Source organism: Equus asinus, chromosome 6 (assembly GCF_041296235.1).
Source record: "Equus asinus isolate D_3611 breed Donkey chromosome 6, EquAss-T2T_v2, whole genome shotgun sequence".
Taxonomy (NCBI): domain Eukaryota; kingdom Metazoa; phylum Chordata; class Mammalia; order Perissodactyla; family Equidae; genus Equus; species Equus asinus.
Genome location: NC_091795.1, coordinates 70248800 through 70272193, shown reverse-complemented (window position 1 = coordinate 70272193; position 23394 = coordinate 70248800). Strand labels below are relative to the sequence as shown.

The following is a 23394-nucleotide window of genomic DNA, read 5'->3' as shown; positions in this document are numbered from 1 at the left end:
GGGCTACCACACTGGACAGCATAGTTCTACACGATATCAGATTTTCATCAAAATCAATAATACTAAGAGCACTCACTAAAGGGTTCTTTTTGGCCAGTCACTACATCTATGTAACTCAGTCTGACATCTAATGGCCAATGCTACAAACACTGTACTGCATGATAACATTATCGATATATTTTTGAATAATGTAAGAAATTTATACATCATTTTCTGCATATAATTTTATCATATAAATTTATCACCTCTAAACGCACTGATCAAATTGAATATGTAATTTTCGTTTCTACCACATTATTGTTTATGGTATGATTTTGTATTCATTCTGATGTTCTATGGGTATTGCACTATAGTATATGTGATAGTGTTATACTGTATCAAAAATGAGATTCATAGAACTTTAGAACTGGAAGGGCCCTTAGCATCTAATTCGATCCCCAAACTGGTTAAGCAACTCACCTTTGTCCTAGATCCAACTCTGCCCTAACAGTTCACTTATGGGTTCTTTTAAAATGATCTTCATGAGAATGGGGTAAAAACAACATAAACTTTGGAAACAGAGAGAATTAGCTTGAACCCCTGTGTTGCCACTTACTAGTTGTGTGACCTTGGGCAAGTTATTTATCCTGTGAGCCTCTGAAATGGGGTAAGAGTCCCTCCCTATCCTTCTCCCTTTCCACACTGATTTTTCTAACGTAAATCACAGTATTAATTTTTCTTTTGCTTATCAGATTGTCAACAGTATCAAAGCCACATGATTCTGAGAATATTTGGTATATATGTATATATTTCATTTTCACCAGCCATTGAATTCTTCAAAACTATGTAGAACATGCACCCAAATTTGCTGTGGCATGCAGAACTCTGACCACTCAGAGTGAAAAAGAACCAAAAGTATACTAGGCGGGGTAGCCAAAGTTTCCTAATTCCTAATCCCTTCATCCATACCTTAGGGAGGCAAGGCTAGCCGTTCTCTCAGAACACCCTACCTGTTTTATTCGGAACTGCTTGCAGATTTTAGCATTTTCAGCATGTACTGATTTTGCCTGCCAGTCATATCTTTTGGAAATCTTTTTCTTAAGGTTCACATAGCTTTCATTCTCCACTATAACTGGTGCAGGACCTTCATCCTCATCTGTCTCCTCCTCAGGTTCTGATTCTTTTTCAACTTGAAGGGGATAAAAGGAAACATTTGCGATATGGAGCCCTTTCTTTAGCAAAGGGGGAAGTCACTGTCTAACAAAGTAACAACAACAACAAAAATCATAAAACGGAGAAAAAGTTAAAGCTTGAATAAAGTAGGTTCATTCATTTCGATACTACTACTCTCACTGCTAAAGAACTTAAAATGCATCTTCAAATAAACTTTAATCAAGTATAAGTGGCTATTGTTAAATCAAATTAAAAACGAAGAGACAATCACGGCACAACTTATTAATCCAGTAGACTTTTTACATTCAAGCAATTAACTGAAAGTTTCAACTATTTGCAAGTGTTCCTAACATTCCATGACATAAAACAATCCAAATGTCTATCGAATGATGAATTGATAAACAAAATGCGATATATCCCTATAATGGCATACAGTTTAGCAATAAAAAGGAATGAGGTACTGATACATGCTGCAATATGGATGAACTGTGAAAACGTTATGCTAAGTGAAAGAAGGCAATCACAAAAAGCCACATATTGCAATTCCATTTCTATGAAATGTTCAGAATAGGCAAATCCAGGGATAGAATGTAGATTCATGACTGATGGGATTGGGGAAAGGAAGAAATGAGAAGTGACACTAACAGGTATGGGGTTTCTTTTTGGGGTGAGGAAAATGTTCTGGAATTAGATAGTGGTCATGGTTGTACAACTCTGTGAATATACTAAAAATCATTGAATTGTACACTTTCAAATGGTGAATTTTATGGTATGTAAATTATATCTCAATAAAGCTGTTACTTAAAAAAAAGTCCATGACACACAATTTGTCATTTCTTGAGGAATACATCTGAATCCTATAGGCTAGAAGCTCACACTTGGGAGTGAGTCAAGTGGCCAGTGAGTAAACCCAGCCAACTGTCCAGCATCCACATCTCAGTACAGCTTCATTGTTCTCTACTTATTGATGTTTACCTAGGAACGCTTATGAAATAATAAAAACTTGCTTCTCTGAAAGAAAGATGGCAACAAATAAGAGAGAATTCTCTGATGAACCTTGAAAAGAGGGTTTACTTGTGGTGTAAGTATCTGTACAGCAAACCTGGGTCTGGACAAAGCCAGAAGCTTGCATAAACATTCCTTTATTTGAGGATTTAAGGATTCATAAAGATAACCCTACTCTGAAGAATTCTGGGGGTCTGGTGTACTAAAAGCAGGAGGGTAAGGATAGTGGTATAGAAAGAGAAAGAACTCTAAAAACTCATTTGAAAGTAATCCCATATAAAGTATCAGAAGCAAACATCTGACCAAATGAGTTAAATGAAACACATTTTCTAGGAAGATGCTTTGAGGTTCTTCCGACCCTCAACTGCTAGAATAAACTTATCATCTATACACTTTAAATTCAGGGAGCTCAAACACAATGACAAAATTAGGCCTTACAATTAAAGTCAGGGCATAGTTCGGGGGATTCTCACGCCGTTTTGCCCATGGACTGAGGAGAATGACTTGCTTAAGATCTCTGGGAGATCCTAGACCAGCCCCGCTCTACAACACCATCCACGTGATCAATGCCTTACGTACCTTCTGGAGTTTGATTTGAACCAAAAGAATTATTTGGAATCACTGGTTTACGACAGACAGGATTATTTACTCTGGTTGCAGAGGATACTGGCAGAGGGTTCACAGGAGGAACACTGTACTTGTGATGGGTATTTGTTAGTAACTTGACTATTTCTGATTCTTCCTCTAAAAGGGTTATCAAAGAATATACAACAGGTTCTGAAGTTTCTGCAAATATCAAGGCCTTGCCATAAAGGAACTCAGAAATACGTAAACGACAAGCCAGAGGTAGATTCTCATTGGTGGAATAAAATGCCACGAGGGGAGCTTGGTAGGGGTATTTGTGATCTTTAGAAAATCGAATTTCAAGTTCATATAAAAAAGATGCATCTTCGTTGGCATTAAGATGAGAATCATCGACACTTCTTTCTGCTCTTCCAACAATTTGATTTGGGGGCACTTCATGTTTGAATTTGCATTTTGATCCAAATTTACAATTTCCTTTGAGGTAAAATTTACAGACTTCAAGTGAAGTCTCCTGCACATTTTTGGTACTTTCCTTTGGCCTGGATTTGCAGAATTTACTTGTCAAATACTCCAGTTCTAGTCCAATGGTCCAGACTCTGTTCTGAATTCTTTCTATAAATTTTTCTCCACAGATTGACTTGAGAGCAAATGCTTCTTCCTGACGCTGTTCCACACACTCATCCAAGCTTATACGGGCAACTGCCTCCGAGATCTCCACCCTCTCTCCAAACGTCTCAGAAAAACACTGGGTGAGAAGATGTTCTAGTGATGCCCCCACATCTCCATCACAAATCCTCAGGGCTGCTTGACAGCGTTCCGTGTTGAAACCATATCTGCCAAGTACGAAACAGGACAAAAAAGACTGAGTAATATCAAATCACAGAAGTGAAATTCATTTAAATACATTTATGTGAAGTTATAACTATACATAGGCAGGGTTTGTATTTTGAAAAAGCATCTCTGACAATATTAATTCCTCCTTAATCCCCTATCCTAAAAGGGAGGATATTAGGCACATCAGGCACTGCTGGAACCCACACCATAGGAAAGTACTCAAGGAGCAGGAGTTGGGTTTATAACATGACTTCAGTTTCCTTGAATTCTCCACCAACTCCCATAAATGTTGAAAGCAATCACCTGGAGAGTTTTTGCACTGCAAATGTTGAGACTGCAAATTCTGGATTATAAGGCTCCACCAGGCCTGAGCCAGCATATTCCAAAGGATCAGCGTCAGGAACAAGGGAAGCTTCTCGTCCAGCTGACCAGTACTGCTCATCATCATAATCAGGCTCGTCATCTTCCTCCTCCCCAGAAATGCCTCTTCTGGCAAAGGTAACATTTTCACATATTAGATTCTAATTTCTACTTACTTCAAAAGAAATTTAGCAAGAATGTAAGAATTTGAGAAGCCAAAGGACATAGGATCCTGACTACTATTCAGTCACTGATTTAATCTTTTATTGACCTATTAATTTATATCTTGGCAATTAACATCTATTGGGCATTTACTACACACTAGGTACTATGTTAAGTGTCTTATAAGTACTGTCTATTTTAAATCTTTCCAATAACTCTACCAGATTCTATTGGAATTTCCATTTTTCAGATGATCAACTAAAACTTAGAGAAGATTAGTAACTGTCAAAGGTTATGCAGTAAAGAGCAACGACAGATTTTAACCAAGGCAGTCTGACCCCTGAGCCTGTTTTCCTAACCATAGAAGCCTTGGCTCCTCTCTCTCTCTTCTCATTCATAAAAACCATCCCTAATTTTTGGCTCTGATGTATAACCACCCTTCCTAAACCTAAGACAGATAAGAGATTTGTAGATAGGATGGAAATTGAGCTGTTCTTGACTGACGACTCATTAATTCTGGTAAATGGAAAGAATTAACTTCTCCAATTGAAATCACAAAGCAAAAAAGCCACAAGAATAAAAATTGTTTCTCTTAGACAGATGGTGATGAGAAGTGTAATCTTAAGACTTCATCTGCTCAACTCAATATCTGCTCCCACAACAAGACTTCTACTTGTTCACTACAAGGTTTTATTTGGAAAGCTGTCAATAAATCAATTACTAAATCCATATTGGCACTGTCCTAGAAAAAAAATAAAGATGAAAAGGCAATCTGTACTACTGCTCACAGATATTGCAAAACAAACTCATTCCAAAACTGTTGCTGAATAATTATTCTTGCATTTCTCTTGGCTCACTTTCTTATACAGCCACAACAGGATCAGTAAAGATACAGAATTCCAAAGACACACAGGATGTTCACACTACCAAGAGATCTTCCTTAATGTAATAATTTACTCAAACAAAATAATTTACTCAGATCCAGCATCTGCATCTTGTTCCTGCAGGTCTCGGAGAAGAGCTTTCACTTTTTCCTGGTTCTCAGAAGTCATATGTAGTGTCTGAAGGGGCACCTTGGCTTCGGGCTTCCATTTGGGGCGTGCCTCTCCTTTTCTTATGCTACTGTTGCTAGGTCTGCAAATGACACATGGACAAAATTGCACATTTAACTGTGATCAGAACTTTTACACTCTCCTCAGAGTCCCCATATACATACAATGCGAACTGGACTGTCAAGTATCTTATGAAAGATGACAATGAATGTGAAGAGACTGTCCATTTTCTACAGTATTTTCCACACTTCATTATATTGGAACTGCTGGAAAAAAAAACCCCTGATCTGATTCTTAATCATTAAGTCTGGCTTCACTAACTCAAGAATCCTCTGAAAACAGCAATGCTATGATGACTCCCTGTGTACTAGAGGACTTTCAAGGAAATATGCTACACCCGAAAAGTATTTATTTCATACTATTTTAGGTACCCAATCTGAAAACAATCGAGAGTCTCATCTCAATTGTGAATACTAGGCCCTATATGTGAAATATTTACCTAAATTATCATTATTTCCTGATTACAAAAATAAAACAATAAATACATGAAAAGTAAAGAAGAGGAAAACAGAAGTCATCCTAATTCACATCATTCTTTTTCATATACTTTTTTATAAAATTGTACAGCATATATAATCTTTTATAATTGCTTTATTTTCTTATCAAAATAAAACTGACATTTCCCTAAAATTAAATATTCTCCTACAACATAATTTTAAATGGTTACATATACATATAGATATACGGGAATTTATTTCACCAACCTTCATCGTTGGAAATTAGATTTTCGATACTCCCCTTCAAAACGTCTTTATTCTTTGAATTCCAGAAACCGTGCTCTCTTAGTTTTCCTCTCACTTCATTAGCAACTCCTCCTCAGCCTCCTTTGTTTGATCTCCTAATCTCTCAGCTCTAAAGCCTACAGTGCCCTTGGGCTCAAAGTTCAGACCTCTTCTCTATCTATATTCTATTTCCTCCGATCTCATAGCTTTAAATAGCACTTATTCACAGAAGACTCAGACATTTACTTCTCTAGTCTCGTTCTTTTTCTTGAACTCCAGACTTATATATTAAATTGTCTATGATATCTCCACTTGGAAAGTACCTCCTAACCAGTCTTCCTGCTTCCAACACATGCCCCTGTAGTCTCTTCTCCACACAGCACCCTAAGGCAGGGCTAGAGTATGGGTGTATAGACTGTACACTGTGTAGCGTCTCCTGGCAGGGTAGGAGGGTGGGGATGAGAAGGGGATAAGGGAGGAGGGGACAGCAAGAGCTAAAATCCAGTCTATGCTCTGTTTGCCAAGCCATGCATCCTGGGGCTATAATTGCCCAAAAAAGGGGGCACCATTTTCTAATTCACATAAAGGCATATATTGAGTAGCAGCAACTCTGGCCAGAGTGACTGATGTCACACACCTTTGCCTCAAACCCTGCAACAGCTTCCCATCTTACTCAAAGCAAAAGACAAAGTCCTTATAACGGCCTATAAAGTCACACACGGTGTAGCCTCTCAGATCTATCTGCTTATCACTCTTCTTCTTACCCATCCACTCCAGCCACATGACTTCCTTGCCATTTCCTAAACTTTCCAAGCACACTCTTGCCTTAGGGACTTCCCACTTGCTGTTCCCTCTGCCTTGAATGCTCTTCCCTTAGATAGCTTCACAGCTCACTTCTTCACTTCCTTCTTGTCCCTGCTCAAATGACACATTATTAGAGAAGACTTCTCTGATCATGCTGCACAAAATAGCAACTATTTAAAAATACCAGAAATCTATTTTGGTATTTCCTATCCCCTTTTCCCTTCTTTATTTTTCTCCAAAGCACTTACCACCTGACATATTCTGTATTTGTTTATGGTCTTTATACCTCAAACCTCCTTCAATGAAGAGAAGGACAGTATTTTATTCATTGCTGTAATCCGAGTCCCTAAAACAATGCCTGGTGCACAGCAGGCACTCAGTAAATATTTGCTGAATGAAAGTCTAAGACTCTAAGAACCTATAATGTCTACGTTATCAAAAGAAGTGAGCTGCATATAACTCAGAAGTGAGGTTCTTAAATCAGCAGCTAAAGTGAAAATAAAGTTTAAAATTATTCTGGATGACTCTTTAAAAAGGTGTCAGGTTTGAGACTGATATATTACCTCTCAATATGTCCAAAATGATCCTTTTTCTTCTAGAATAGAGAAAAATGTAGATTCTTTGGTTGAATAGCTGATGACGTACTTGATTATGCTAGGGACTATGTATGAAAAACATCTATTTACATTTCACATTTCAGTGTATCAGGCTTAAACTAGAAAAAGCACTTGGAAACTGAGACTGACTGAGGGAATAGCATATTCCTCCCTCCATATCTTGCTCACCATGGGGCCCAGATTCATTTAACGGCAAGTTTAAACTACTTAAATGCTATTTGTTTTCATTTTTTTCCCTGAATGTATAAAGTTGAATTCATTTAAGTTAAAAGCATGTATGATATGTACTCTTTGACATGAGTCTTAGACGCATCTTTTCCAATACTATGTCTACTCAGACAAGGTAAACAAAAGAAAAAATAAACAAAGGGGACTTTATCAGACTAAAGAGCTTCTGCACAGCTAAGGAAACCAGGAACAAAATGAAAAGACAACCCACCAACTGGAAGAACGTATTTGCAAATCATATATCTGACAAGAGGTTAATCTCCAAAATATATAAAGAATTCACACAACCCAACAACAAAAAAACCCAAACAACCCGATCAAAAAACGGGCAGACAGAGAAAGACAAACTCTATATGATTTCACTCATATGTCGAAGATAAACACATGGACAAAGAGAACAGATAGGTGGTTACCGGGGGAAGGGGAGCAGGCACAAAGGGTGAAGGGGTGCACCTATAAGATGAATGACAAATAAAATTTCACAATGTTGGAAACTATCATAACCTCAACAAAAAAAAAAAGGGCAGAGGATATGAACAGACATTTTTCCAAAGAAGATATACAGATGGCCAATAGGCACACGAAAAGATGTTCAATCTCACTAATCATCAGGGAAATGCAAATCTAAACTACACTAAGATATCACCTTACACCCATCAGACTGGTTATAATCACCAAGACAAAAAGTAAGAAATATTGGAGAGGATGTCAAGAAAGGGGAACCATCATACACCGCTGGTGTGAATGCAAACTGGTGCAGCCACTATAGAAAACAGTATGGAGATTTCTCAAAAAATTAAAAATAGAAATACCACATGACCCATCCATCCCACTACTTGGTATTTATCCAAAGAACTTGAAATCAACAATTCAAAGAGACTTATGCACCCCTATGTTCATTGCAGCACTATTCACAATAGCCAAGATGTGGAAGCAACCCAAGTGCCCATGGACTGATGAATAGATAAAGAAGAACATTCAAACAGTATAATGACCTGGATGAGCGCCTTGATTCACTGAAGATACAGAAGTCATCACCATCATCCCAAATTCTACTCGATGCCTTTCTATTGCCGCCGCCACCACCACCACCACCACCACTGCCGCCTCCGTGAGATTTACTAGCATGACTCCTGCCTCCTCTTCCTCCTCTAGAAGACCCCTTTCCACCTCCTTTGCCTGGCTTGCCTTTTCTTCTTACTGAAGAACTCATTTTCACCTGCAAGAGAAAAAAGTAATACAGATATCATAAAATCAGACAAGTATAATATTCCTTTGTCAAAGTTATGGATATACGATAATTTAGAGAAATAAAGGAAAATGGACATTTTAAAACAGCCAATTTAAAGGAAGCATGGATAAATTGCTTCACAAAAGATTTACAAGCACATTCCCTTCAAGATTAATATTTAGTGAGTTTCTCTGACAGAGATTTCTTAACCAGGGATGTGCATCAGAAACACACAGAGAAGTTTCAAAACACACGTGCCTAGGCCCCAATCTTATATTCTGATTTAGTTAGGTCTGGTATAGGGTTTAAAAAATTCTAGTTGAAAAGAGATGTTTTCATGTATTTAATATGATTTGATAAACAAAATTTATATTTACATACATACTTTCAGAAACACAGCCCTGGCTCACAGATTTTGCCTGGGGGGAGTAAAAGTGCAGAGATTTTGTATGGGATCAAAGTTAAGTTGTTATTAGCTTAAAATAGAATATTATAACTGTATGATGTTTTTGTTGTTGTTGTTTGTTTGTGAGGAAGACTGGCCCTGAGCTAATATCTGTCGCCAATCTTCCTCTGTTTTACGTGGGATGCTGCCACAGTGTGGCTTGACAGGCAGTGCTAGATCCATGCCCTAGATCCAAACCTGCAAACCCCAGGACACCGAAGTAGACTGCATGAACTTAACCACTATGCCACTAGGTTGGCCCCGTATGATGTTTTATGTAAACCTCAAGGTAACTACAAAGCAAAAATCTATAGTAGCTACACAAAAGATAAAGGAATCAAAGTGTACCACCACAGAAAATTGTCAAATCACAAAGGAAGACAGCAAGAGAGGTAGAAAGGAACAAATCTATAAAACACCTAGGAAACAACAAAATAGTAATAGTACGCCCTTACCTATCAATAATGACTTTAAATGTAAATGGATTAAATTTTCCAATCAAAAGACAGAGTGGCTGAATGGGTAAAAAAGCAGGACCCAACTATATGCTGCCCACAACACAACTGCTCCAGCTTAAAGACATATATAGACTGAAAGTGAAGGGATGGAAAAAGATATTCCATGCAAATAGAAACCAAAAGAGAACAGGGGTAACTAGACTTACATCAGACAAAATAGACTTTTCTAGTCAAAAACTGTAACTAGAGATAAAAAAGATCATTACATAATGATAAAGGGGTCAATTCATCAAGAGGATCTAACAATTGTAAATATTTATGTACCTAACATCAGAGCACCTAAATATATAAAGCAAATATTAACATATCTGAAGAGAGAAATAGAGAGCAATACAATACTAATAGGAGACTTTAATACCCCATTTTCAACAATGAATAGATCATTCTGACAGAAAGCCAATAAGGAAACATTGGACTTGAACTGTAATTTAGACCAAATGGACCTAACAGACATATATAGAACATTCCATCCAACAGCAGCAGAAAACACACTCTTCTCAAGCACATATGGAACATTCTTCAGGACAGATCATATGTTAGGCCATAAAACAAGTCCTAACAAATTTAAGAATACTGAAATCATCTCAAAAAATTAAAAACAGAAATACCATACGATCCAGCTATCCCACTACTGGGTATTTATCGAAAGAATCTGAAATCAATGATCCAAAGAGATTTATGCACCCCTATGTTCACTGCAGCATTACTCACAATAGCCAAGATGTGGAAGCAACCCAAGTGCCCATCTATAGCTGAATGGATACAGATGATGTGGTGTATATACACACATATATACACACACACACACACACACACACACACAATGGAATACTACTCAGCCATAAAAAAAGACGAAATTGTCCCGTTTGCAACAAATGTTATGATGCTAAGCGAAATAAGTGTATAATGTTAAGTGAAGTAAGTCAGACAGAGAAAGATAAATACTGCATGATTTCACTCATATGTGGAAGACAACAAATACATGGATAAAGAGAACAGATTAGTGGTTACCAGAGGGGAAGGAGGTTGCGGGAGAGGGGGGGAAGGGTTAAAGGGGCGCATATATATGGTGATGGATAAAAATTGCACTACTGGAGGTGAACATGATGAAGTGTATTCAGGAACTGATAAACAATAATGTACTCCTGAAATTACACCATGTTATAAACCATTATAATCCCAATAAAATTACTTGGGAAAAAAAAAGAATATTGAAGTCATATCAAGCATTTTTTCTTACCACAATGGTATGAGACTGTAAATCAATAACAGAAGGAAAACTGCAAAACTCACAAATATGTGGACATTAAATAACATGCTCCTGAACAACCAATGGGTCAAAGAAGATATCAAAACAGAAATTAAAAAATATCTTGAAACAACTGAAAATGGAAACACAACATAACAAAACTTATAGGATACAGCAAAAGGAGTTCCAAGAGGGAAGTTTGTAGTGATAAATGCCTACGTTAAGAAAAAAGAAAGATCTCAAGTAAAGCTAAATTTACACCTTAAGAAACTAGAAAAAAGAACAAACTAAGCCCAAAGTCAGCAGTATGCATAATGTGAGCAAGAGAAAGATACGAGACAAAGAAAAGAGCAAAAAATGTTCAAAGAAATAATGGCAGAAGATTTCTCAAATTTACTGAAAGACAATAACCTACACATCCAGAAAGTTCAAAGGACTCCAAGTAGGAGAAACACAAAGTGATTCACAAACAGACACAATATAGTAAAAATGCGGAATGTTAAAGACAGGAGAAAATTCTGAAAGTAGTAAGAGAAAAACAACCTGTCACTTACAGGTATAACCCCAGTAAGATTAATGGCTGACTTTTTGGCAGAAATAATGGAGGCCAGAAGGCAGTGACATAATACATTCAAAGTACTCAAAGAAAAGAACTGTCAATCAAGAATCCTATATCCAGAAAAGCTATCTTTCAAGAATGAAGGTGAAATAAAAACTTTCCCAGATGAAAACAGATAATTTGTTGACAGCACACCTACTTAACAAGAAATACTAAAGGAAGTTCTTCAGGTTGAAGCAAGTGACCTTACATGGTAATTTGAACCCCCACAAAAAAATAAAGAACACCTATAAAGGTAATTACATAATTATATTTTTAAAAAGTATAAATGCATATTTTTATCCTTTACATAACCGATTTTAAAAGCAATTATATAAAATAATATGTATATGATGTAATATTGGACCTATAATATATAGAAATGTAATATATTTGCCAATAATAGCATGAAGCAAGTTGGTGGGAGCATAGTAGTATTGGGCTAAAAAAATAACTACCAATGGTAAAGTAATACTCATAACAATGTATTGCTGGGTTTGTAATATTAATAGATGTGATGTGTATAACAGTAACACCACTGAAAGGAGGGGAAAGGAATATAGCTCCAGTCCTATGCCACACAACAAGATTTCATTCAATGATGGACCACATATACAATGGTGATCCCCTAAGATTACTATCATACAGCCTAGATGCATAGTAGGTTATACCATCCAGGTTTGTGTAAGTATACTCTATGATGTTCACACAATGACGAAATCACTTAACAATGCATTTCTTAGGATGTATCCCCGTCATTAAGTGACACATGACTGTATATGAGAGTAACATTTCTATATATTCCTAAAATTGAGCTACTATAAATGTGAAGCTGATTCTGACATGTTAAAATGTAGATGATAAACCCTGGAGCAGACGCTAAACAAGAAAGCAAAAACTTAAAAAAATATAGTGAAAAAATCATTAAAGAAATTAAAATATTACATTAGAAAATATTCACTTAATGGCTGAACACAAAAGAAAGCAGTAAAGTAGGAACAGAGAAACAAAACAGACGTGAGACATATAGACAATAAAAAGTAGAATGGCAGACATAAATCCCACTATATCAATAATAACATTATATGTGAATAAATTAAACAATTCAATAAAAAAATTACCAGACTGGATAAGAAAACATGATATGACTATATGCTATTTATTTATCAATTTAAATTCAAAGATACAAATAAATGGAAAGTAAAAGGATGGAAAAAGATAAATGATGCAAACAGCTACCACAAGAAAGCTGAAGTGGCTATGTTAATATCAGACAAAATAAACTTTAAAGCAAAAAATGCTATTAGAGATAAAGAAGGACATTTCATAATGAAAAAAGGGTCAATCGATCAGGAAGATATAACAACTATAAACAAATATGCATTTAATAACAGAGCACCAAAATACATGAAACAACAACTGACAGAAATGAAGACAGAAATAAACAATGTAATAACAGTAGGAGACTTCAATAACCCACTTTCAACAATGGTAAAGAACAACTAGATGTAAGACCACCAAGGAAACAGAAGACATGAAACACAGTACAAACCAACTAGACCTAACAGACATCTATAAAACACCTTACCCAATATATATTTTTGTCATGTGGACAAGGAAAATTTTTCAGGACAGACCATATGCTACACTATAAAACAAACCTCAATAAATTAAAAAAGAGAAATAATACAAAGTATCTTTGGCAATCACAGTGAAATGAAATAAGAAATCAAAAGCAGGAAAAAATTTGGGAAACTCACAAATATGTGGAAATTAAACTAGGTCTTGACATTCTTTTCTTCAAAATCCTTCATAATTATACATATTTATTTAGGGCTTAGTTTATGTTTCTCTCTCTCCTCCTTCTCTCAGAAAGCTCTTTGAAGGCAAGGATTATGTACATTTTGATTACGAATACACCTCTAACACAGTGTCTGGCATATAGCAGGATTTATATGTATTTGTGGAATGACTGAAAGTTGAATAAATGACTAATACGAGAATGGAGATTCATTCATTTATTTATTCATTCCACAAATATTTATTGAGCACTTATTATGTGCCAGATCCTAGAGATATAACAGCAAAAAAGACAAAATTCCTGCCTCATGAAGCTTACCTTCTAGAGGGTAAGACAAACAACAAATAAACAGATATATAATATCAGTTAAGTGCTATGAAATAAAAGAAAAACTCTGAGGCTGTTATTTTAGATAGAGTGGTCAGATAAGAGTGGTCATCTCTCTGAGATCATATTTGAACAGACACCCGAACATACTGAGATAATGAGCTATGAAATTATTCGTGAAAAGAGCATTCTAAGCAGAAGCGATAATAAATGCAAAGGTGCCAAGTGCGGAACATCTTCAGTGCACTGGGCTAGATAAACGTAAGGAGTCTGGTGGGTCTGTAGTGAAGTAAGGAAAGGGTATGCGGTCAGAGAGTAGAGAGGGCCATAAAGGCCCTGGGAAGGACTTTGAATTTTATTCTAAATTTAACAGGAAGTCACCAGAGAGCTGAGGCAAAAGCTTGATATGACTGACTTATGTTTTAAAACAATTACTCTAGCTGCCATGTGAAGAATATAAAGACTGTAGAGGTGACGAGAAACCAGGAGGCCAGTTAGGAAACTACTGCAGCTGTTCAGACTAGAGAAAAAGTACAGTGAGTTGGACTAGGGTGAGAGCAAGTTGAGTTGAAAAGTGGTCATAGATTCTCAACGTACTTTAAAGGTAGATGAACTGGATGAAAGGTACGAGAAAGAAGTATCTAGAATTACTGCAATATTTTTTGGCCTAGGTTAACTGGGTGAATAGTGGTGCCATGTACTCAGAACGGGAATATTGGGGAGGAAAAGATTTGGCGTGGCGTCACAAGTTCAGACTGGATATGTTATGAGATGCCTATTAGATACTCAAATGACGATATGTAGAAGGTAGGCGGATATACAAGTCTGCACTGAGGGGAGAGGTAAGATTATTTCATTTAATCCTCTAAAACTCTTATAATTATTGCTTTCTATATTTTATAGAGGAGGAAACTAGAGTACAGATAAATTACATGACTTGTCTAATGTCACCAATTATAGAAACAAAGCCTGGAGTCAGGGTTTGAAACAATCCATTTGACTCCAAAGCTGAAATTCTTTCCATCGTATCACCCCCTATCCCCACACACCTGTACCTTTTACCGTCAATTCAAAGTTTAATGATAAGCCAGTCCCTCTTTGATTTGTGCCTGGGTCTTAATTTATAAACGTGATTGAGTGACAACATGGAGAGGTCAATGCCATTGAGAGAAAAGTTAAATGTTACTCACAGTTTCTCTAGAAAGGAGAGGCATGCCATGCCACACCAGGCCCCAGGGGGAAGCACCAGTGTTACCGAGGAGGCAGGGAGGAGCCAAGGGAAGGCGACCACAGTCTTTCTTGGGGTTTCCACCAGAAAGGTGAGGTGGGGCAGGGTAAACAGGTTAGTATTGGCTGGTTTGAATAATTCCAGCAGACTTTGGGGCACAGCGGCTGTCCCTAGTTGCCTGGTACCTGGCCTAGGATTGATCAAGGGCAGGGAACTACTGGCTTGGGTGTGAGAACTAGATAAAGGACGAGGTTGGTAGTATGGATATAAGATTGGCTGGTTTGCATATGAAAGGCATGGTCACACATGAGTTGTTAATTACCTAGCCCTGGGAAGGGCAGTTTCCTCCTGGCCAGCTAGGCCTGCAAGACGTCAAAACACCATAAAATATAGAAAAGAAAAAATATGATTAATATACTTTTCCAATCCAAATTTAAAACTCCATCATTACAAGTTTGCTCTGACTTTAGATCCTCTTAGATAAGGTCGTAAGAAAGAAGTCCAACTACCTCAAGGTCTTCTGTAAAAACAGTGGTACATACACATATACTTACAAAAATGCAGGGTCATTAAAAGCTTAATGGGAGACCAAAACAATGGGACAAAATGAATTTCGTAAAGTTGTGCATCAATAATTACCTATTATTTCTAAAATTTAGAAAAAGACAGAAAGATCAGAGCTTCATCTCAAAAACCACCCAGCCCAGGTAAGTTTGTGTAGTAAGAAATATTAGGAAAAAGCAAGAAAATATTGTGCTTTGTTTAAAAAAGAAAATAGGGGGTAGCCAACCAGACCAAGCCACAGTTAGCTTGCCTAAAGAGCCATCAACAACTTGTCTCACACCAACCCAGAAAATGTTACCTTTACAATCTGGTCTGAGATCTACTCTCAAAAGTTGAATGGAGACTTGCTGGCTGTATCCAATACGATTCTCTCCAGACGTTTTCCAGGGAACAGGAATTCGGTTGTATAAGCCACATGGATAGATTCCACTATTCTATTCCATTTAGCCTGGGAACATTCCAACTACCTTTCTTCAGCGTGGACAGAGGAAGAGTATCCTTTGTTTCACACCCAAGTTTGGCCTCCCAGACACAGACTCACCAAGCTGGGCACTGAAAGCTGACCACACACCACTCCCCTCCCAGGCAAATCTCTGACTGATCCCATATATCTAGCTCCAGGCAGATACCCAGACCTGGTACCTTTCTTCTAGCACACATCGTCCCAATCCTCTCCCCCAAATAACCACTCGAGATGGAGAGAGAGACAAGAAAGGAAGCCTGAGCCCCTCCAATCCAATCCTCTACCCCGCTCCGAGCCTGAATTCAGTTACCCCGCTTCCAGCGTGCGCGTGGGCAACCTCAGCTGCCGACCCCCATCGGGCCCGGTCCCAGGGCCTGGGATCCCGTCGGTCCAAACTCACCGGCCCCAGCTAGACAGGCTGGATCCCTCCGGCCCGGGAGGGTGCTCAGGCTCTGACCACTCCTGGAGAGGGAGGCAGTAGAAAGGTCTACACACTGACAAACAGGGCGACGCACAGAGCACGCACACGGACACACATTCCTTGTCCGCGGAAGTGGAGGCCGTACCAGGCTCGCAGCGCTGCTTCCCGGAGCGGCTGTCAGGAGGGAGCGCCCAGCGGCGAGAGGTCCCGCCAGGGCTCGGCCACCCTCACGGATCTCACCTGGGGCGGCCCCGCCGCGGCCCAGCTGCAGCTGCACAACCCAGGCGCCTTCTGATTGGCTCAGCCTCACCCCTCGGATATTCGCTTCCGGGTGAGAGGTGCGTAGTCGCCACAGCAACCGAGTCGCACTGGGCGCATAGCTAGCGTTTGGCTCCCTGCGGGTCGCAGAGCTGGCGGCCCAGGAGGAATCGCAAAGTCAAGAAAATCTCTCCAACACCTCTCTGTCATGTGAGTACCGCGTCCCAACGCCCCGAGCGGGGTAAGGCGTCTTTAAGAAAAACTCCTGTTGAGCCAGAGTTCGGCCCCTGGTAACTCCGGTGCGGCTGTGACAAATTTCCTGAGCGTCTACACTGGGGTTGGGGTGGGGGCCGGAGAGCTCTTGGCTTGGGATCAGGAGACCTGGATTCCAGCTCTGATTCGGCCGTTGATTCGCTGTCGTGACACCTTAGGCAAGTGCCAACCTCTCTGGGTTTCAGTTTCCTCTATGGCGCCAGACGATCTCCATCTCTGAGGTTCCCTTTAGCTCTAACATTCAAAGCTTCGAATGTGGAACCATTTAAGGGCAATTGAAAACGGTTCGGTTTCTTGTATGATCAAGTGCTCTGATTAAAAAGCATTTAACGATTGCTTCCCAAGTGCCATTCATTCACTAGACGTTCGGTTCCCACCAGCAAGTACTAAGCACTGAACTGGACACTAGGGTGAGACAAGAGATTTGACTGATCCGCGATCCCTGACCCAGATGAGCCAGGATCTTGATAGAAGTTTCCGGCACAAAAGCGTGATTTTAATAGGGTCCTAAGGGCTGTAGTAGGGATAGGCCCAGAGTGTTGTGGGGGCTCCTAGAGGAGTCGGGCTGAGGGGAGAGAAGAAAGGCTTTGCTCAGGTGAAAGCTCTGTTTTTCTTTGTGGCTCTTTCTGGGAAAAATTTTCAACCTTCTGTTCTAGTTCACTAATTTACTTTTCAGTTGTGTCCATTCTGTTATTCAGCCCTTCTAAGGAGTTGTATTTCACCAATTATATTATTCATTTCCTAGGTGACTCATTGGTTCTTTTTCATAACCACCTGTTCCTGCCTCAAGGATACTATACCCTCCCAGTCTCTCTGAGGATGTTACAGTATTTTAAAGTCTTCTACCTATTGTGTTATTAACTCTGTTTTCTCAAAGAGAGTGAACCGCAAGCCTTTCTCAAATGGCACCTAAATTAATTTTTAAATAAAAAATATCAGTTCTTGGGGCCAGCCCGTGGCCGAGTGGTTAAGTTCGCGCACTCGGCTTCAGCAGCCCAGGGTTTTGCTGGTTTGGATCCTGGGTGCGGACATGGCACCGCTCATCAGGCCATGTTGAGGCAGCATCCCACATGCCAAGCTAGAAGAACCCACAACTGAAATATACAACTATGTACTGGGAGGCTTTGGGGAGAAAAAGGAAAAATAAAAATCTTTAAATATATATATATATCAGTTTTTTTGCTCCACCCACAGAAATTCTGAATCCGTAGTTTAGAGTAGGGCCAACTTGCAGGTGACTCTGATGCAGGGATCATACTTTGAGTAACATTCTAGTAGACGCTATTGTCCTAGAAGTTAGAGTTTACTTATCTTCTCTACATATGAGTTTTCTTCAGTATTGGAAAAAGTTTCTAATGTTTTAATCCACTAAATGCCCCAGGGCTCTGAGACATAGATTCCTCACCCCCCACCCCCAGACCTGTGGTTTTCTTTTTCAGTTTTTTTTTTCCCCTGTGGTTTTCTTCATTTTTCACCTGGTCTGCATCCCAGTCTCATTCTGTTTGGCCCTTACCCCCGCCCCCCCCCCCGCCCCAACCCTACCCATCCTTGCTTACTATCTTTCTTTACTTTCTATTTCCTCCTACTGCCAAATCAGAGATTCTGCACTCTACCTTACCTCTTGAGACAATCCACAGATCATATAGGCTACCCAAGAGAAATAAAAATATATGTCCATACAAAAACTTACACTTGAATGTCCATAGCAGCATTATTCATAATAGCCCAAACTGGAAACAACCCAACTGTCCATCAACTGATGAATAGATAAACAAAATGTGTTCTTTCCATACAATGGACTATTCGGCCATAAAAAGAGATGAAGTACTGATACATGCTACAACATGGATGAACCGTGAAAACATTATGCTAAGTAAAAGAAGACAGTCACAAAGGACCACATATTATATGACTCCATTTCTATGAAATGTCCCGAATAGGCAAATCCATCGAGACAGAAAATAGATTAGTGGTTGCCAGGGGCTGGAGCAAGGGCTGGGAGGGAATTAAGGGAATGGAGAGAAACTGCTTATGGGTACAGGATTTCTTTTTGGGATGATTAAGATATTCTAAAATTAGCTTGTGGTAATAGTTGCACAATTCTGAATGTGTTAAAAACATTAAATTGTGTGCTTTTGAAAGGTAAGTTTTGTGGTATGTGAATTATATCTTAATAAAGCTGTTATAATAAACAGACAAATAAATGAAAATGGACCATCTAGACAAAATTATTTATTTTCCCAGGACCGTACTCTATACTATGGAAATGCCAAGTAATCATGATATGCTTGTGATCATATGAAGAGAGTCTATTTGGTTAACTCGTAAAGCACATTTGTTATAGTTCTTATGATGTAAAAATATTTATTCATGTGACTTTTCTTAAATCTTAAACAGCTGCAGAAGTGTATAAGATAAACTTTATATTTCCAAATGGAGACAAATATGGTAAGCATACATTTCAATTACTTTTTCTATACAGACTAAAATTAAATAGCTTAAGAGTGAAAAAATGAGATGGTCACATTTTATAAAACTGCTATTGGGATATTAACTCCATTAAATAAAATAGCGTAGAAAAACTAATTGGTGAACAGATTTTAGATCTAAACTCTAATGTTAAGTCTAGATAGCATGCCTTGGAAACCTATGAGATCTGTGAATCTTCCTGCCCTTGAGTCTCAGTGGTTACCAGACCTTCTAGGTCCATGGAGCTTCTCATCCGTGGCCACATTGGTTTCAGTACTAGGGAGCCAATGAGACCCATAGGGGTGCAGTTGTGATTAGGCCTGAACATTAAATACTTTATTACTTAGTCAAACAGGGTTCTCATTTATAATCTTCAGTATTTCTCTCTTGTTTAGATGGTGACTGTACACGAACATCTTCGGGAATCTTTGAGAGAAATGGAATAGGTATTCATACTACTCCTAATGGGATTGTCTACACAGGAAACTGGAAAGATGACAAGGTATTATTGTTCTTTTGAACACTGACAGTGAATAAGTAATCCTATTGATTGAATGATTCCAGGCATTTCACCATTAATCAAAAACACATATGAATAGACTATACAATAAAAATAACAAATGATTATATTTAATGTATATGAGTAATATTAAACCTATGCAGAGAGCTAATCATCATCATTGTCTTTCTCATCTCCTCTTCGCTGAGTAAACTAAACTCATTACATAATTTTCTAGTTAATCCTCATAGCAACCTCATGAGGTAGGTAACATTAATACTTCTGTTTTACAAATGAGGGAAATCAGGGTCAGGTTTCTTGCCCAGCTGGGAAGTGATGAAACAAGAATGTGTATCCAGGTCTGCTTGAGTATAAATATTTGTTCTTTAGGACATTTTTATACTGTTTCCTGGGATAGATAACTAAACTGGTTGCCCTTTAAGATTTTTGATATGGTCAAGGTACCTCAAGGACCCCTATTTTCATCATCATGGACTGCTGAGATGTTCAGGTGTCTCAGATCAGGAACATATGACTTGACAGCCTTCAAAGAGAGATATATATGAAGGAAAATGATAAAAATGTTGTCTTATTTTTGTGGAAATAAAAGGTGATATGATGATGGATTGAATAAGAACTGAGTGGTAGACATATGTGCACCCTTTTGAAGTGTTCTAGGACAACTGAAGGTTAGTTACTGAGGTCGTTTCCTTTATTACAAACAGATGAATGGTTTTGGAAGACTTGAGCATTTTTCAGGAGCAGTATATGAAGGACACTTTAAGGACAATATGTTTCATGGATTGGGGACTTATACATTCCCAACTGGGGCAAAGTACACTGGAAATTTCAATGAAAATAGGTGAGCTTAAAATAAAAAGTCACTGCAGTTCTAAAAGATTCTTTTCAGCCATGTTTGCTTAAATATTAAATTTAGTTAATGTTAAATATTCTTTTGCAATGTATTTAGTTCAAAGATGTTTATAATGTATTTTGTAAGAGTTGTTGGGTTATGTTGGGGAGGAAAATGTTGTAAGAGAGGCTAAGACCATCATGAGCCTCCAAAAGAAGATATCATTCTTGGTAATAATCTGTTAGACTTTTCATTTATTTCCTCTTGACTTCTCTAGTCTATAGAACTTTTTGCAGTCAGCTTGGAAAGGGAAAGCTTGTCACAATTACTGAGAAAATTTACACCAAAAATTACTTTTCCTTGAAATAGCTTGACAAACTTTTTAAAAAACAGCCTTGAGGCTAATTTCATAATTGTTTATTTCATTTTGACCTGATATGTGTGTACATTTTTACTAGGCTAATTTTTAAAATGTAAGCAAAATTAGTTAATTTTCGAACTGCAGAAATCTACCCACTGTTATCCTTTCTGAGCATATGCTTGTAGGAAAAATGAAAGTGAAATGAAACATGAGCACAGCATTACAAACTTAATCTTCATCCTAAATACCATGCCATGTCACCCAGAGGTTCATGTTCGTTTATAAATACCCCTTGATTATCTCCACAATTGAAAGTGCAACCTACAACCTAATTGTTATGAAGTGGTTGATGTGAATACATTTTGAGGAGGGTAGACAAGTGTTCACCTATTTTGAGTGCAAGTCTATGACAGTAATATATAAACTTTTTCCGCTGATGTTAATAAAGAGAGAAAAATCTAACCAAATGAGTTAGAGGTCCGTTTGTTTATGCAAAGTGTGTTTTCACCACTCCAAAGAGTCTAACAAAACACCAGCACAGAGCACAGTGCCTCAAACATAATTGATGGTCAGTGGATATTTGTTGAATAAATGAATGAACTAATATAAACTTTTCATTTTTTAACCGATTGTTACAGTTTTGTGTAAACTTAGCATATATGATCCTAAAGTCTTGGACGCCAAAATTGTATAATGACAATGTTCATTTGGAATAGTAATGTTTTTTGTAAGATATGAAAGCAGGATGCCAGATTTTCAATCAAACTTTGAAAGTGAAAAGATACGATTCTTCAGACATAGTACATAATATACTAGACCATCTTATATCTGGGCTATAAATTCTTGGTCTTGGTTAATGAACAAACTTATCTTTTACTATTACAGGGTGGAAGGTGAAGGACAGTATACTGATATCCAAGGACTAGAATGGTGTGGTAACTTTCATTTCACAGCTGCTCCAGGCCTGAGACTAAAGCTCCACATGTAGATATTCTGCATTAAAGCTTTAATGTGATAATTGAAGCTTTTAGTTGTAAGGAAAACTGTAAAATGTGTCATCTGAAGTAACTTCATACACTGCTTCTATATTATAATTTTGCTAATAAAGCCATCACTCACTTATGCCTTTTTGAACTTTATTTTCATTATCTTATAATTAGTTTAAAATAAATTATGTGATCCGATTGAGAGTTTGCTCATTTTAATAAATACAGCAGAATTACTCAAATCTTGGCAAAGTCAATTTCTAATCCTGTGCCTGAGTTTTGTCATCCTTAAAAAGTGTATCTGTATGTTAAAGGAGAATATCAAGAAAATGAAAAGACAATCTACAGAATGGGAGAAAATATTTGCAAATCATATATCTGATAAAGGTTTAGTTTCCAGAATATAAGAAGAACTCATATATAAATATATATAAGTAAAAAGACAATCCAATTTAAAAATGGGCAAAGGATTTGAGTAGACATTTCTTCAAAGAAGATATACAAATGTCTAATATGCAAATGAAAAGCTGCTCAACATCATCACTCTTTAGGGAAATGCAAATTAAACACAATAAAATACCACTTCACAATCATTAGGATGGCTGTATTAAAAAGAGACAGTAACAAAGTTTGGCAAGGACGTGGAGAAATTGGAAACCTCAAACACTTCTGGTGGGAATGTAAAATGGTATAAAACTATGGAAAACAGTTTCTCAAAAAGTTACACGTATAGTTATCATATTTCCCAGCAATTTCTAAGTACATACCCAAGCGAATTGACTTGTACAGGAATGCTCATATCAGCATTATTCATAACAGCCCAATGCTGGGAACAACCCAAATGTCCATCAGCTGCTGAATGGATAAAGTGTGGTATATTCACACAGTGGAATATTATTCACCTGTAAAACAGAATGAAGTACTGATACATGCTATAACATGAATGAACCTTGAAAACATTGTACTAAATAAAAGAAGCCAGTCACAAAAGTCCCCACATTGTGGGGCCTTTCTGTGAAATATCCAGAATAGGCAAATCCATAGAGATAGAAAGTAGATTAGTGGTTGCCAGGGGAGGGAGGAATTGGGAGGCATGGCGTTTCTTTTTGGGGTGGTGGGAATGCTCTTAGAATTAGTGATGATGGTTCTACAACCTCGTGGATACTAAAAGCCACTGAATTGTTCACAGTAAAAGGGCAAATTTTATGTATAGTTTGTGGATTACATCTCAATTTTTTTAAAAAGTAGATTTTTGTGTCCTCACATACT

At 37.8% G+C, this 23394-nt stretch overlaps 2 protein-coding genes across 5 annotated transcripts in view; one reads left to right on the top strand and one right to left on the bottom strand.

Moving 5' to 3' along the window:
- The window catches only part of DHX57 (DExH-box helicase 57), a 51620-nt gene extending 34893 nt beyond the window's left edge, over positions 1-16727 (bottom strand). Inside the window, exons 1-7 of one of the 4 annotated variants that reach the window (XM_070512211.1) lie at positions 15841-15990; positions 15301-15340; positions 8577-8800; positions 5074-5232; positions 3880-4065; positions 2737-3575; positions 990-1168 (exon numbers count right to left, since the gene is read on the bottom strand). In XM_070512211.1, coding sequence (XP_070368312.1) covers positions 990-1168; positions 2737-3575; positions 3880-4065; positions 5074-5232; positions 8577-8794 — 1581 coding nt within the window. In that variant the 5' untranslated portion in view covers positions 8795-8800; positions 15301-15340; positions 15841-15990. Of the gene's footprint in view, positions 1-989; positions 1169-2736; positions 3576-3879; positions 4066-5073; positions 5233-8576; positions 8801-15300; positions 15341-15840; positions 15991-16405 lie in introns of those variants that run through there. The other 3 variants (XM_070512213.1, XM_070512210.1, XM_070512212.1) reach the window with 3 other exon arrangements.
- Positions 14896-22261, top strand: MORN2 (MORN repeat containing 2). Its single transcript, XM_014832890.2, has 6 exons — positions 14896-15069; positions 16807-16894; positions 19355-19405; positions 19822-19928; positions 20651-20787; positions 22025-22261. Exons 1-6 carry the CDS (start codon positions 14896-14898, stop codon positions 22125-22127), a joined length of 660 nt encoding a protein of 219 aa, XP_014688376.2. The 3' UTR covers positions 22128-22261.
- Positions 22262-23394: the final 1133 nt, after the last annotated feature.

Coding starts and splice junctions, on each gene's coding strand:
- MORN2 (XM_014832890.2), top strand. CDS start 14,896: ATGGAGAGGTCAATGCCATTGAGAGAAAAGTTAAATGTTACTCACAGT. Junction 16,895..19,354: donor CTCCAACACCTCTCTGTCAT/GTGAGTACCGCG, acceptor AATCTTAAACAG/CTGCAGAAGTGTATAAGATA. Junction 19,929..20,650: donor GAAACTGGAAAGATGACAAG/GTATTATTGTTC, acceptor TATTACAAACAG/ATGAATGGTTTTGGAAGACT.